Source organism: Astyanax mexicanus, chromosome 24 (genome assembly GCF_023375975.1).
Source record: "Astyanax mexicanus isolate ESR-SI-001 chromosome 24, AstMex3_surface, whole genome shotgun sequence".
NCBI lineage: Eukaryota > Metazoa > Chordata > Actinopteri > Characiformes > Acestrorhamphidae > Astyanax > Astyanax mexicanus.
The window spans coordinates 17,072,691-17,088,860 of NC_064431.1; the positions used below are offsets into that span (position 1 = coordinate 17,072,691).

Genomic DNA, 16,170 nt, shown 5'->3' on the forward strand with positions numbered 1-16,170 from the left:
TTCCATCAAAAACATTGGACCTTACTGATATGGCATTTTTCCTACTGCCTGGGCAGCTCAGTGTATAGCTTGGCATCAGCAGAACTGCTCAGGCAGTGGGAACAAAATCCAAGGGTGGATTGGACTTTCTTTACCCTGATTCTCCACCAGTAGGGGTGTCACGATTCTCTAAATCCTCGATTCGATTTTATTTCCGATTTTAGGGTCACGATTCGATTCGATTCTCGATTTTCATTTTTCTTTTTTTTACAGCAGAGAGACCTACGCCAGTTTTAGATTAGTCTACGGTCAGTTATTGGTTTGATTCATCAAATTTACAATATCTTATTTCAAAAGGTGGGCTTGATGTAAGTGATGCAAAGTGATACAAGTGATCTGAAATACACCGCATTAGGCACTAATGGTCAAATTTAAATAATTTAATTAAGATATATATGTAATGCCATCTAGTGGCTTTTTTTGGTAGTAGCAGTGTGCACTATTAAAACAAAATAATAGAACAATTAGAGCCTTAACAAACTGAACTATATTCTACTATAACAGTTAAACATGAAAAATAAGACTCGGTCCCTGAGCATTACAAGTTTTTTTCTTTAATAAAGATATATTACTAACTTTATCTGAGAGAAAGATGCTCCTTAAGGTACCAAAACTATTAACATATTTGAGGCTAGACAAAACAACTTTTCTTTAAGAAGATGAGAATGTCCACATTCTCTGGAGAAAGGGCTGCTCTTTGAGCAGTCACAATGCCCGCGGCATCGGCTACAGCGTGCTGCGCCATTTGCGTAGCATGCTGCAAGTGCTTGCGTAGCTTAGAGGGAGGGATTGTCGATCCTCTTTTTGACTTTGAGGCTCGAGACCATGACATAATTTTGATCGATTTCGATAAAATATCGAAATCGTGACACCCCTATCCACCAGTGATAATAAACTTTTGGCTCAACAGTCCAGTTCAAGAACCCTTCTCATATGTTTGGGTCCACAAGTACCATCTCCAGTGCATTGCCTACAGTGGTGGTTTTGTGGTGAAGCAGTAGGTGCGGTGGGTGGTGGAGCTTACCATAGCAGGTGTGGTTGTCTGAGCTGAGTCTCATCAGGTGAGGGCAGGCGCAGGAGAAGGTTTGGTTGTAGTTGATCAGACACAGGTGGGAACATGGACCCAGACCCCCGTTACCAGCACACGGGTTAGGAGCTACGGCAAAAACAAAAATACATTAATCACTCAAATAAAAATATTCTTATATTTCATTTATTTACAAATAAATAAAAGGAGCAGTGGTAAATGTTGCTACATGGTTCCAGGTGGTTTCAGTGGTGTTGCTAATTGACTGCTATTGTATCTCAGATGTTAGCTATGGTGTTGCTCAGGGGTGGCTATATTATCATAAGCTGATGACAAAAATCACTCCGATTGCTTCCATGTCAAATACACACAAAGGAGAACCGAGGTGAACTGAGGATAACTGAGCAGAACTGAGGAGAATTGAGCAGAACTGCACTGTAAAAAAAAATCTTGTCAAATGTACGGTGAAAAACTGGCAGCTGTGGTTGCCATTTTTTCACCGTAAAAAATACAGTGATCTTGTATATGGCTTCACGGTAAGGTATATTAACACTTGTAAAAACAACAGTTTGAAAATGTACTAATAAAGAGGAGTTACTGTTAAAATAACGGTGAAAGTGTATATAGGCTCATGGTATAGCTGTATAATTCACAATGTAACCCTGTTGCTTTTTAAGTGAAAAATGATCCATTCCACAGCATTTATTGTCCAATTTTATGGCAAATTTTTGTGGTTGTCCAATAACTTTGAGTCACGCTGTAAACAACATACAGTTTTAAACAGCATTATCTTTTTCAAAAGCGCTTCATTAACTGGACTACTGCTCACTTACAGCACAGAGATGTGCTTGCAGAGTGAAATCACTTATATACACATGATGTAAAACCCAGGCAGGTGGATAAAACCGCTATGAAACTACATCATGGTGACGTCTCTGAACTAAACATCTAATTAACATAGCCACGCCCCATAGACAGCTGCGTTACATCCCATTCAGACCCTGCTTTTCACAATGTAACATTATAATGTAATATTTTTCACAAGAATATACTGTAAACAAAACGGTTTATCAATATGAAATTTACTGTTGACAAGAATTAAACTGTAATATCGTATACATTTGCAACTGTTTATTTTACTGTGAAATACTGGCAGCATTTTCAAACTGTTGTTTTTACAAGTGATAATATACCTTACCGTGAAGCCATTTACAAGATCACTGTATTTTTGACAAGATTTTTTTTTACAGTGTATATTTCACATCTTAAAATGGTAAAAAATATAATTGACGGCATGTTTTTTATTTAAGGTTTGTACACCGTGAATAATACAGTAATGTGCTATTTTTAATATGACTGTCCAATGCTGTCACCATTTCAGCTTTTCACCATATATTTCACATGTTAAAACAATTAAAATTAACAATTTTCACAGTTTTTTAATCTATGGTAATTCAATGTTTATTCTACAACAATAAGCTTCTTCTTGCTTTACGGTTTATTTCTGTTGCCATTTCACAGTTTTTCACTGTAATTTTCACGGACATTTTTTACAGTGTGAGGAAAACCAAGGAGAACTGAGCAGAACTGAGGAGAACTGATGAGAACCAAGGAAAACTGAGCAGAACTGAGAAAAACCAAGGAGAACTAAGTAAAAGCAAGGAGTATTGAGGATAGCGGAGGAAAACCGAGAAGAACTAAGAAAAACCAAAGAGAACTGAGGATAACTGAGCAGAACTGAGGAAAAACGAGAAGAACTGAGGAAAACCAAAGAGAACTGAGGAAAACCGAGGGGAACTAAGGAGAACTGATAAAAATGAGAACTGAGAACTGTATATAACTAAGGAGAACTAGAAGAGAACTGAGAAAAACATATGAAAACTGAGGAGAACCGAGGAGAACTGAGGAAAAACAAGGAGAACTGAGGAGTACTGACGAAAACTGAGGAGAACTGACGAAAACCAAGGAGAATTGAGAATAACTAAGGATAACTGAGCAGAAATGAGGAAAACCGAAGAGAACCAAGGATAACAGAAGAGAACTGAGGATAACCAAGGAGAACAAAGGGGAAAGAAGAATAATTAAGGAATAAGTTAAGCTACTACTGACAGGTTGGTAGGCTGTGGATGGGCAGTTCCAATATTATCATATCAGATACTGGGTTCCTATGCTGGGTGCTGATAACAGAAGCATATGCTATTCCACATGGTTAAAGCTGTGGTTTAGGAGGTGGTTACTATGGTATCTCTTGTGACTGCAAGTAGGTTGAAATGGTGTTCCAAATAGGTGCAAAATAATAGAAAAAGACTGTCTGATTTTACCACTAGCCATGAAAGAAACAAAACATCGAAACATCGAAACCTTTCCCTAAAACATCAGATCAACTATCCTGGTGTTATACTGTATACATATTTTGGGCAGTGCACAGGTTGAGATGAGGTCAGAAGTGATTAAAACAGCTTCTCATCCACTCATCTAATGAGGCTGTTCTGATCACGCATATATAATCATACGCCATGCCTGTCAGACGGCACTGTGGGTAAACCGATGTCAGGAGATCAGCTGCCAGTGGCGTTCTCCTCACACCCTGCCACAGAACATCACCACACCCGTCCATCACACCCTGCTGGACAACCCTAACTAACCCAAAGTGGTTGTTGAAAGTTTGTGAACTGTTTAGAATTTTTTTATATTTCTGCATAAATGTGACCTAAAACTTCATCAGATTTTCACACAAGTCCTAAAAGTATATAAAGAGAACCCAGTTAAACAAATTAGTCAAAAATATTATACTTGGTCATTTATTTATTGGGCAAACTATCCAATGTTACATACTTTTTTATTCTTTTTTTCCCAATTTACACGGCCAATTACCCAACCCACTCATTAGGACTCCACCTATCACTAATGGTGCCCCAACACCAGGAGAGTGAAGACTAACACATGCCTCCTCAGATACATGTGAAGTCAGCCACCGCCTCTTTTTGGATTGCTGCTGCTGATGCAACATTGCCGAGTAGCATCACAGCGCGCTGGGTTCCGATACATCAGCTCACAGGCACCTTGTTCTGATCGACATCACCCTTTGAGGTGATGTGGGGGGAGAGCACCATCTACTCAACCCAGTTTTTTGATAGAATGACTTGTGTGCTTAGCGTAATTGTCTTGCTGCAAAACAGGTCCAAACCATGATACTATCAACGCCATGTTTTACAAATGAGATAAGGTTCTTATGCTGGAATAGAGTGTGTTCCTTTCTCCAAACATACCCATATTCATTTAAATCAAAAAGTTCTATTTTGGCCTTATCTGTCCACAAAACCTTTTTCCAAATGCCTTTTGGCTTGTCCATGTGACCTTTAGCAAACTGCAGATGAGCAGCAATGTTCTTTTTGCACACAATTGTTGATCAATGTTCACCTGATGGTGAACTCAAGAACATTAACATTAGCCAATGTGAGAGAGGCCTTCAGTTGCTTGGAAGTTACCATGGAGTCCTTTGTGAGCTCGCCAACTGTTACATGCCTTGTTCTTGGAGTGATCTTTGTTGCTTGAACGCTCCTGGGGAGGGTAACAATGATCTTAATCAATGATTTCCTCCATTTATACACAATCTGTCTGACTGTGGTTTGATTGGTGAAATCCAAACTCTTTAGAGAGAGGGTTTTTTACCTTTTTCAGCCTGATGAGCATCAACAACTCCTTTTCTGAGGTCCTCCGAAATCTCCTTTGTTTGTGCCATGATTCACTTCCATAAACATGTGTTGTGAGGAGCAGACTTTGATAGATCCATGTTCTTTAAATAAAACTGGGATCCCACTCGCACCTGATTGTCATCACATTGATTTTTATCTCATTTGCTTAAAAGGGTTCTCTTTATATACTGTTAGGACTTGAATTTGATGATGTACAGAACATTTCTAAAGGGTTCACATACTTTCAAGAACCACTGTAACTGATTCAGACGCACTGTTATTACTGAGTAGAACCAAGAAAAGAGGAAGAGAATTAAGAACTGAGAACTTAAGAACTAAGGGAACTAAGAAGAACTGAGGAGAACAGAAGAGAATTGAGGAAAACTGAGGATATATAAGAACTGAGGGGAACAAAAGAGAATAGAGGAAAGTTGAGGAGATATGAGAACTGAGGAGAACAGACAATAATTGAGGAAAACTGAGGAGATCTGAGAACTGAGGAGAACAAATAAGAGTATTTATTAAAATCTGAAAACTGAGAACAACAGAAGAGAATTGAGGAAAACTGAGGAGATATGAGAACTGAGGGGAATAAAAGAGAAAAGAGGAAAACTGAGAACTAAGGAGAACAGAAGATAACTGGGGAAAAGTGAGGAGATATGAGAACTGGGGGGAACAAAAGAGAATAGAGGAAAACTGAGAACTGAGGAGAACAGAGGAGAATTAAGGAAAACTGAGAAAAGCTGAGAACTAAGGAGAACAGAAGAGAATTGAGGAAAACTGAGGGGATCTGAGAACTGAGGAGAACAAAAGAGAATTTATTAAAATCTGAAAACTGAGGACAACAGAAGAGAATTGAGGAAAACTGGGGAGATATGAGAACCAAGGAGAACAGAAGAGAATTGAGGAAAACTGAGGAGATATGAGAACTGAGGAAAATAAAAGAGAATTGAAGGAAAACTGAGTAGACCTGACAACTGAGGAGACGCTGTTCTAAGTTCTTCTTATGGCCCATTAATAAACACAGAGTGAAACAGAAAAGAGACGCTTGGGTTCTGCCCCTTAAGATCAGATGATCAGATTACTGCTCACCCAGGGGTTGTCGGGATGGGTGGTAAACCTGCAGATCGAACGGCTGAGTGTTGGTTCTCTGGACCACAGTAACGTTGTTCCCCGTCCACTTGTTGGCCTTGGCCAGAGTGTTGGTGCGCCAGTCTGTCCAGTAAACTTCCCCACCGTACATGGTGACGGCAAACGGGTGTGAGAGGTACTCGTGCCCCCGCAGAACCTCAATCAGACCAGAACCATCGTACTTGGCAGAATAGATTGCATCAGATCTGAGGAGATAAATTCAGGCAAGAAACTAGTAAAAATAGTAATCAGGAAGAGTCTGGAACAGTCTCTTGTAAATATAATGTTTTTGAGACGTCATGAAGGCCTTACCTGGCATCTATCCACAGAATGCGTCGCTCCAGATAGTCTACGGTCAGTCCGTTGGGCCAGCCTCCGTTTCCTGTCTCCTTATGGATGGTGCGCCGGCCTTCGCCGCTCATAGACGCCGCCTCGATCCTCGGCATGCTGGCATCCCAGTCCGTCCAGAACAGGATTCTGTGGGTCAGGAAGTACATGGAATTAAGGAAGTATGGAATTTAAATCTACTGAAATGAGTTCTGAGCCAAATTTATGAGAACAGAAATGACCCGTCTACCCTTCTCTGGGATCCAGAGCGATGGCCCTTGGGTGCTCCACGTCTCCAGCAAGCAGGGTGGTGCGCATGGTGCCGTCCAGCTTGGCCACCTCAATCTGGTCCAGGTTACTCTCCACCCAGTAGATGTTCCCAGCGATCCAGTCTACGGCCAAACCTTCCGGTGTCGCCAGGCCATACTGGATCACCACGTCGAAGCTGGTCAACGCCGCTGAGAAACATGCAGTGACAATTAACAACCAACTCTAGCAGTGTTTGATGTTGAACAGGTGTGTGTGATGTTGGAGAGGTGTGTTCGTATGATGTTGGACAGGTGTGTTTGTATGTTTGAACATGTTTATTTGTATGATGTTGGACAGGTGTGTTTGTATGATGTTTGGACAGGCGTATTTGTATAATGCTGAACAGGTGTGTTTGTATGATGTTGGACAGGTGTGTTTGTATGATGTTGGACAGGTGTGTTTGTATGATGTTAGACAGGCATGTTTGTATGATGTTGGACAGGTGTGTTTGTATGATGTTGGACAGGTGTGTTTGTATGATGTTGGACAGGTGTGTTTGTATGATGTTTGAACATGTTTATTTGTATGATGTTGGACAGGTGTGTTTGTATGATGTTGGACAGGTGTGTTTGTATGATGTTTGGACAGGTGTGTTTGTATGATGTTTGGACAGGCGTGTTTGTATGATGTTTGGACAGGCGTATTTGTATAATGCTGAACAGGTGTGTTTGTATGATGTTGGACAGGTGTGTTTGTATGATGTTGGACAGGTGTGTTTGTATGATGTTAGACAGGCGTGTTTGTATGATGTTGGACAGGTGTGTTTGTATGATGTTGGACAGGTGTGTTTGTATGATGTTGGGCAGGTGTGTTGGTATGATGATGGACAGTTGTGTTTGTATGATGCTGAACAGGTGTGTTTGTAGAATGCTGAACATGTGTCTTTGTATGATGTTTGGACAGGCGTGTTTGTATGATGTTTGGACAGGCGTATTTGTATAATGCTGAACAGGTGTGTTTGTATGATGTTGGACAGGTGTGTTTGTATGATGTTTGGACAGGCGTGTTTGTATGATGTTTGGACAGGCGTATTTGTATAATGCTGAACAGGTGTGTTTGTATGATGTTGGACAGGTGTGTTTGTATGATGTTGGACAGGTGTGTTGGTATGATGATGGACAGTTGTGTTTGTATGATGCTGAACAGGTGTGTTTGTAGAATGCTGAACATGTGTCTTTGTATGATGTTGGACAGGTGTGTTTGTATGATGTTTGGACAGGTGTGTTTGTATGATGTTTGGACAGGTGTATTTGTTTGATGTTTTGACAGGTGTGTTTGTATGATGTTTTGACAGGTGTGTTTGTATGATGTTTTGACAGGTGTGTTTGTATGATGTTGAACAGGTGTGTTTGTATGATGTTGGACAGGTGTGTTTGTATGATGCTGAACAGGTGTGTTTGTTTGATGTTTTGACAGGTGTGTTTGTATGATGTTGAACAGGTGTGTTTGTATGATGTTGGACAGGTGTGTTTGTATGATGTTGGACAGGTGTGTTTGTATGATGTTGGACAGGTATGTTTGAATGATGTTGGATACAGATGCCTTTAATAATCAAATGCTTTCAAAGGCCTTCATTTCTCCATTACCTGGAGCAGGTGTTCTAGATAAGGGGTGGAGCTAAACTGGAGCCTTGTATAATATCATGACTAAGTGTTTAATCAGCACTCTTATTCCACCATCTTTCACATGGGCGTTTACTGCTCACCCCCGTTCTCTGACAGCTTTCCTCTGTAGATCTTATCCTCCACCACGTCTGTCCAGTACAGAGCACTGTCGTTCAGGTGGAAGTCCAGAGCGATGGTGTTCCTCAGGCCCGGCACCAAAACGCTGAACTCACCCTTATGCAGGTCGATCCTCCTGATCTCGTGTCGGTTAGAGAAGATGATGAACGGCTTAAAGGGATCTATAAAAGAGAAAGAGAAAAAGAGAGAGAGGGAGACAGAAAGAGGGAGAAGCGAAAGTTAGCTAATGTTCCTGTGACTTTCTCTCTTTGGAATTTTTCTCAGGAAAAGAATTGTATCCCCGATTGGCCGATTTAACCACTGACGACACCCACTGAACCGCCAGCCAAAACAAACTCCGCCTCCACCCGCCTTTCTTTCTTCTGACACTTCTATTCCATCCATTCTTCCATCCATCCCACCCACTCTAACCAACCGCCTTGGCCCAAACCACCACTTCCTGCGTAATGAAACAACCATTGGGCAAGACTATTTCCTGAGCGAGAGGATAAACCTCCTCCTCCTTCTCCAGCTTTTCTCCTCCATCCAACACCAGAAACCACAACAGAACTCTATTTAACTTTTTTGTCATTCCTTGCCATCCCATCCTGGCACGTCCCTGAACTTTCCAGGACTCTGCAGAACATCTCCGGGAGCTTTTATTTGCACGATAGGTCCACATTTGAGAGGCTACAACAAAATCCAGTACCAGAACTGGTCAATGATCTGAAGCGAACTTGGACCGCAGTCTTTAAGATTATCGTTAGTAACACACTACCCCATCACACTACACCAGAACTGCTCATGTCCAGGCCTGTTTAAAGGTCGCCAATGACCATCAGGATAATCCAGAGGAGGTCAGATGAGACCGAAATAGAACTCCACTTGCCATGTTAGGAGGAAGAAAGAGGATTAGTTCAACCTCAAGAACACTGTTGTCCCAACCGGGAAGCATGGGGGTGGAAGCATCATACTTTGGGGGTGCTTTTCTTCAAAGGAATAGGATGATATTGGGTTATCTATTGAAAGACTTTGGCCGACAAACTCCTTCCCTCAGTAAGAGCATGATAGGTCATGGCTGGGTCTTCCAGCATGACAATGAACCAAAACACACAGCCACACCAACTAAGAAGTGGCTCTGTAAGAAGCATTCCAAGATCCTGGTGCAACCTAACCCATCTTCAGACCTGAACCCAGTGGAAAATCTTTGAAGAGAACCGCCAAACCTGAAAGATCTGGAAAGGATCATCAGGGGGACACAGATTTGACATGTCAGGATGGCTTTCCCTCCCCCCCATCATTAAGTGCGGATGTCTGTTAGCCCATACCTGTGCTTCGGCAGCTCTCCATGTCCGGCTCCAGGACCCAGCCTTCGTAGCAGGAGCACTTGACGGTGAACTTGTCCTGCTCGCAGCGCTGGCTGCACTTTAGATGTTTGGCGCAGAAACCCTGGATCTGGCATGTCTTGTTGTCGGGGCCCAGCTCCATACCCAGCGGGCATGAGCACATAATGCCCTCACCTGGAGCAACCGTGCAGTTGTGGCTGCAGCCGCCATTATCCAGCGAGCAAAGATCTAAGAACAGAAGAACCAGAGACAAAAGATCAATGCATGGAGAAGAGAAACCAGTATAACCAGCAAAAATCTATGCCAGATTTCGTTCCAACTGCCTGGATGGCTCTGCTGTAGCTCGGTTCTCTGACAGAGAGTTCTCCAGACCGTTGGAACTAAATTTCACCTTTTTGGAACTGCTGCCAAACTGCTCCTTTACTGGCAAAAGAAGAAAAGGGCAGAGCTATCTGCAGCTCGGGAGTATGGGTAATGTAGTACTTTCCGCTCTTACCGCACAATTTCTCGTCGGAACCATCAGGGCAGTCGTCCTTGCCGTCGCACAGCTTTTCGGCTGGCAGGCAGATGGTGGTGTCGTTGGCACACACGTGGTGCGAGAGTTTACACACCAGCGCCTCACAGTTGTCCTCGTCCGAGCTGTCATCGCAGTCGCTGTCCCCGTCACACACCCACGCCTTGCTGATGCAGCGCGCTGAAGGACGATAAGAAACAGTATGGTAGTCAGTGAGGCAGTGATGGCTGCAAATATAAGCTTCTACAGTGGCTTGCAAAAGTATTTATACCCTTTGAATTTTTTCACAATTTGTCCCCTTACAACCACAAAGGTAAATTTTATTGAGATTGAGATTTTAAGTGATGGGCCAACACAAAGTAGCACATAAATGTGAAGTACAACCAAAATGAGATATGGTTTCTGAAAGGTATTCAGCCTCATATATCAATACTTAGTAGAGTCACCTTTTGCTGGAATTAAAGTCTTCTTTTCAAAACAGCTTAAACTTATCGAGAATGGAAGGAGGGCTTTGAACAGCACTTTTCATGTCTTGCCACAGAAGCTAAAAAGAATTTAGGTCAGAACTTTGACTAGGCCATTCTAACATGTGAATATTCTCTGATTTAAACCATTCCACTGTAGCTCTGGATGTATGTTTAGGGTCATTGTCTTGCTCCATCCAACAGGTTTCCTTCTAGGCATTCCCTGTTTTTAGCTTTATCCATCTTCCCATCAACTCTGACCAGCTTCCCTATCCCTGCTGAAGAAAAGCATCCCCACTGCATGATGCTGCCACCACCACGTTTTTACAGTAGGGGAGGTTTGTTTAGGATTATGGGCAGTGATACTTTTCCTGCACACATTTTTACATGGTTTATATGGTTTTCTTCTTGGCACTTTTCCAAAAAAGGCCAGATTTGTGGCTTTTTTAGGGCAGATTCTCCCACATGGGCTGTAAATTTCTGCAGTTCTTCCAGAGTGACCATGGTCCTCTCGGCTGTTTCTCTGACCAGTGCTCTCCTTGCTAGATCTGTCAGTTTGGGTGGACAGCCATGTCTTGGTAGGTTTTGGATTTTTTTTTTGGATGATGGACTGAACAGTGTTCTTTGCAACTCTCAAATCTTGGGATATGTTTTTATATAACCTAACTCTGCTTTAAACTTCCCCACAACTTTTTCTCTGGCCTGTCTGGTGAGTTCCTTGGTCTTCATGATGTAGTTTGTTCACTAGTGTTCTCCAAAAAAACACTGAGGCTTTCACAGAACAGGTGTGTTTATACTAAAGCTAAATTACACACAGCTGGACTCATTAAATGACTTCTGATCGTTTTCATTACACCTCACAATTATGTGCTACTTTGTGTTGGTCTATCAGTTAAAATCTCAATAAAATACATTTTAAATTTGGGGTTGTAAGGTGACAAAATGTGAAAAATACCAGGTGTGGACAGGTACAGGTGTGGACATTATGAAGCTGTCCCCTGAGGTAACACTTCAAACACAATCAATTTATACACTCCTGTCAAATGGCACATTTGGCACATCAGAATATATTGTATACAGTGAACTATTCATGGTTGTGGATTACCACATTACCCATAAATCCTCACCAGAGTCTCGGCAGCCGAATTTGACGGCTGGATCGCACATGTGTGTGACGCCCTCGCAGTTCTTCTCATCGCTCAGGTCCATGCAGTCGGTGTCGCCATCGCAGCGCCAGCGCAGGGGAATGCACAGCCCATCCATCCGGCACTGAAACTCATCTGTGTGGCAGCCTCCCGGAGGTCGAGTCGCTGCAGAGAGGAGGAGAAGGATTATTAAGACGAATAGCGGCTTTTGTCAGAACGTTTCTGGACACTATTAAATTCTGCATTCTGCAACGCAGTGCACTGACTTCTCAGCAGCTTTTTATTCCCAAAAATTCTGAACAATCAAATCCTCCTCACCTCGTATCAATGTTCCATCAGCTAGTGTCAAACCTTCTCAGTAGAGGCAGTTACTGTAGTAAATCAGCAGGGACAAAGTACTAGATTATACCCCTGATTCCAGGAGGAACTACCGAGAGGTAAAAGGTTCAGTATCTACAAACCTTTGAACATTAACAGAGAAAATGACGCAAAGAAACACTGGACTTTTCCTGTAGTTAAACTGCTTCCAGAAGAACCTACTTTTGGTCATTTTTTTATGTGCCCATAGCAACAATGTCCACCAATTTTCCCACCAATCGGACAGTTATTTTTCCAGTTTCCCCTTGAAGACTGTCCCTGCAAACATTTGAACATTAATGGAGAGCAAGACAGAGAAAAACTAGACTTTTCCTGTAGTTAAACTGGTTCCAGTAGAACCTGCTTTTGATCATCTTATGTTCCCATAACAATATTATCCACCAACTGTCAGTTATTTCTCCAGTTTCCCCTTGAAGACTGTCCCCCATGAACAGTGGAACTCTGCTAAAGCTTCAGTATCTGCAAATCTTTGAACAATAATAGAGAGCAACACACAAAGTTACACTGGACTTTTCCTGTAGTTAAACAGGTTCCAGTAGAACCTACATTTGAACATCCTTTATGTTCCCATAAGAACACTATCCACCCATTTTCCCACTAATTGGACATATATGTCTCCAGTTTTCCCTTGAAGACTCTCATCCAGAGTAACTCTGCAAGAGGCTAAGTATCTGAAACCCTTTGAACATTAACAGAAAGCATGACACAAAGTAACACTAGACTTTTCCTGTAGTTAAACTGATTCCAGTAGAACCTACTTTTGGCCATCTTTTTATGTTCCCATAACAACACTACCCACCAATTTTCCCACCAACCGGACAAATATTTCTCTAGTTTCCCCATGAAGACACAGTGTCTGCAACACTATCCACCGATTTTCCCACCAATCGGATAGATATTTTTCCAGCTTCCCCTTGAAGACTGGCGCCCCATGAATGGTGGAACTCTATCAGAGGTTCAGTATCTGCCTGATTGTCTGTTTGATTGTTCACTTTTTAAATAATTGTATCTCTAAATATTGTCTGTGTCCATTTTACTGTATGTACTTGTCTGTAGATTTAACTCAAAACTGTTTTAATAACTGTAAGATACATCTATGAAGATGTTTATCTTCGTCCGATACAGTGCAGACGTGATTTAATCCAGCACAGAACCTGAAGGAGCTGAAGCAGCTCTCTGATTGGTTCGGGAGGGTGAAAAGAGAGTGCTTGTGAGCGTGAGAGAAAGAAAGAGAGAGAAAGAGAGAGAGATGCTGTGAATATAGAGTGGATAAATAGCTGCTGAGGTCTCTCTCTCTCTCTTCAGGCAGATTGCCCGGTTAGCCTCGACTGACCCAGCACCCCTCTAAACACCTCCCCACCCCCACCCCCACCTCATTACATTACACACAGCGAGAGGTGCGGGACGCTCCATTAAACACCCAATCACATGCTGGAGTGTGTGTGTGTGTTTTTGTGTGTGTGTTTAAGAGGGTGTGTGGGTGCAGCTGATTAGCATTTAGATATAAATATGTGATGGACAGATCTAGGCTGAGTGTTAGTAAACTGGACTCGGTTGAAATGTAGCTCCTCCCACTCCGATCATCACTCTCGCTCTGATTGGTGGATAGGGACCTGTTCCCAGTGATGAGAGCAGGTGGTATTTTAATTTTTAAATTATCATTTATATATCACACTATTTTGGGCCCGTATTTTAGTGACCTACAGAGCACCGGTCAATTGTGCATCACACAGCTGCATTTAGGGGCGTGGCCTGTGTCTTAGGTAACGTGAGGGCACAAGTAATACACCTTGTACAGCTTGAAATGCGCAAAAGCTGTGTACTAATTCTCTTAATTAATCATGGGTGTGTTCTGGGCATAATGTGAAATAAACCAATCAATGTGGCAGTCATCATTCCCTTTAAGAGGCAGGTGAGCTCTGACTTTGGCACGTTCATATCTTAACAGTGCGACACTTTGTGCATCTCAGCAGAGGATACTGATCTGCGCGTTCACGCTGTGAAGGTACACCAGCAGCTCCTTTAAGGGAACAACAATGTCATTTTAATCTTTATTCTGTTTATTTTTTATGTTTATTGTGCACAATGGATTGGGCGGCTGACTACTGACTGATGTCAGGGTTTTCATCAGTCAGTGGCGCACCTTTACATCCTGCCACCAAGATAGAAACACGTCATGTGCAGGGTGTGCGTGAGGGCCCTATATGTGTAATTTAAATGCTGAGAATATGTTTAAATGTATAATAATCTTAAGTACAGCGAGTATGCGTGTTGTCTTGTCCCTTATCTAGTGTGTTTACATTTTAGGAGACAAGAAGTAAGAGCTGAGTGTGTGAGCCTATTATCCCTTCTACAGATTATTGACGTGGCTACAAATTTTTATAGTTAACAGCAAAGACATAGGAGTGGGTTTGACATGGGGGGGGACACATTTGGTAAAATTAATCAAAGCCCACCCTATAATGACTTACAACGTTTGCGGATTATTTACAGCTAATCACAAAAAACAAAATATATATTTTTTATGCACTTCTGTTTATTATTAGTTAAATCCAATGAAAAGTGATTTTACAACCGAAACATGTTAATTTATTACCTACTATTTAAAATAATATAACATATTTGGTTGTTATTATTATTATTATTATTATTATTATTTTTTTTTTATTCATGTCAGTTTTGTTGTATATTTACATTTTCTCCACTCTTTAAAAAAAAACTCAGTAGCGTTGTGTCCTACATTTTTAATTTTGACTACTGAAAGTCCTTCTTACGATGGTGTCCTTTTATTAAAAGAATGTAACTTTACATTTAATAGAGATTTTTTTATATATTTTTGTTAACATAAATGTTAAACGTTTGTTTTTATTGCAGTATATTGTAATTGTTGCGATTCATTGCTCTTATCACTGACCTCGCGTGTAAAGCCGGTGTTGTTCAGCACCCCCGCCAGGAAAAGCACCCCCTCTCGGAAGCGCGCACCCACATCTTCTTGGCTTTAACTTTACTTAGAAAATGGAAATACTCAAGATACTGTTCTAAGCTACGCTGACTTGTAAGAAATAAGGAAAAAGGAACGTCACCTGCAGCCTCTTCTGAGAGGTGGTGCTTTTCCTGGCGCGGGTGCTGAATTCAGCACGCTTTCAAAATAAAAGTTTATTTTAAAACAATTTCTCCTTTTCTGCGGTATCATTTTGGGCACCTATTATGTCGAATTAATTATTGCAGCCCTACTTCTGAGTGCCTGTGGTCTGAAGCTCACCGTGATTGGTGCAGTTGGCGTTGTTCTCGTCGCTGTAGTCGCCGCAGTCGTTGTCTCCGTCGCATTTCCAGTAGTCGGGGATGCAGCGGCCGCTGTTGCATTTGAACTGGGTGCTGGAGCAGGAGTGAGTGCAGCCCGCCTCGTCGCTGTTATCACCGCAATCGTTATCTGAAACACAGCGTGATGTCACCAGCCTGGACACGCCCACCTACATACCCCTGACTGGAGCACCATCACTACAGCACTCCATAATCACACATAAACTCACAAACTCAATAAACACAGTAAATTCACTTCTGTTCAAAAGTCTGGAATCATTTGATATTTTCTCATAAAAATAATAATAATAAATGTATAACTCATACAATACATTTAGATATTACTATACATTTCTCGAGCCTTAGTTTTATTTATCCTTATGCAGCCTCCACTGTGAATTATTTAATAACCATTAGATTTATCATATGTTGTGGAGTCCCACAGGGCTCTATTTTAGGGCCTATTGTATTATTGTTAATTATGACAGTAATAAAGTTATGAAAGCAGCCAAGCCTGTGCTTACAAGCAGCATCAGCAATAAATACACAACATATAAATACAAAACAGATTCTGATTCCAAACTTTTCAACATAAAGATATAAAGGAAGAAAAACAATCACAGAAACTGCATAGATCACACCATGCACCATGAGTCTGCACTTATTCACTATATAACCTCCTAGATAACCTGTTATATACACTGTATTAAACTTGCTCCTATATTACCTTACATATAACATACAAGTTCCTATATCACCTATATAGGGAACTAT

General features: G+C 41.5%; 1 protein-coding gene across 5 annotated transcripts in view; it reads right to left on the bottom strand.

Annotated features, from left to right (window-relative positions):
* Window positions 1–16,170, bottom strand: part of lrp1aa (low density lipoprotein receptor-related protein 1Aa) — a 187,080-nt gene that overhangs the window by 88,660 nt on the left and 82,250 nt on the right. For all 5 annotated transcript variants that reach the window (XM_049471909.1, XM_049471912.1, XM_049471910.1 and 2 more), the window contains 9 exons: window positions 15,359–15,526; window positions 11,701–11,883; window positions 10,092–10,289; window positions 9,578–9,823; window positions 8,234–8,431; window positions 6,470–6,677; window positions 6,205–6,369; window positions 5,854–6,098; window positions 1,064–1,195 (listed from right to left, as the gene is read on the bottom strand). In XM_049471909.1, the coding sequence (XP_049327866.1) occupies window positions 1,064–1,195; window positions 5,854–6,098; window positions 6,205–6,369; window positions 6,470–6,677; window positions 8,234–8,431; window positions 9,578–9,823; window positions 10,092–10,289; window positions 11,701–11,883; window positions 15,359–15,526 (1,743 nt within the window). The remainder of the gene's footprint in view (window positions 1–1,063; window positions 1,196–5,853; window positions 6,099–6,204; window positions 6,370–6,469; window positions 6,678–8,233; window positions 8,432–9,577; window positions 9,824–10,091; window positions 10,290–11,700; window positions 11,884–15,358; window positions 15,527–16,170) is intronic.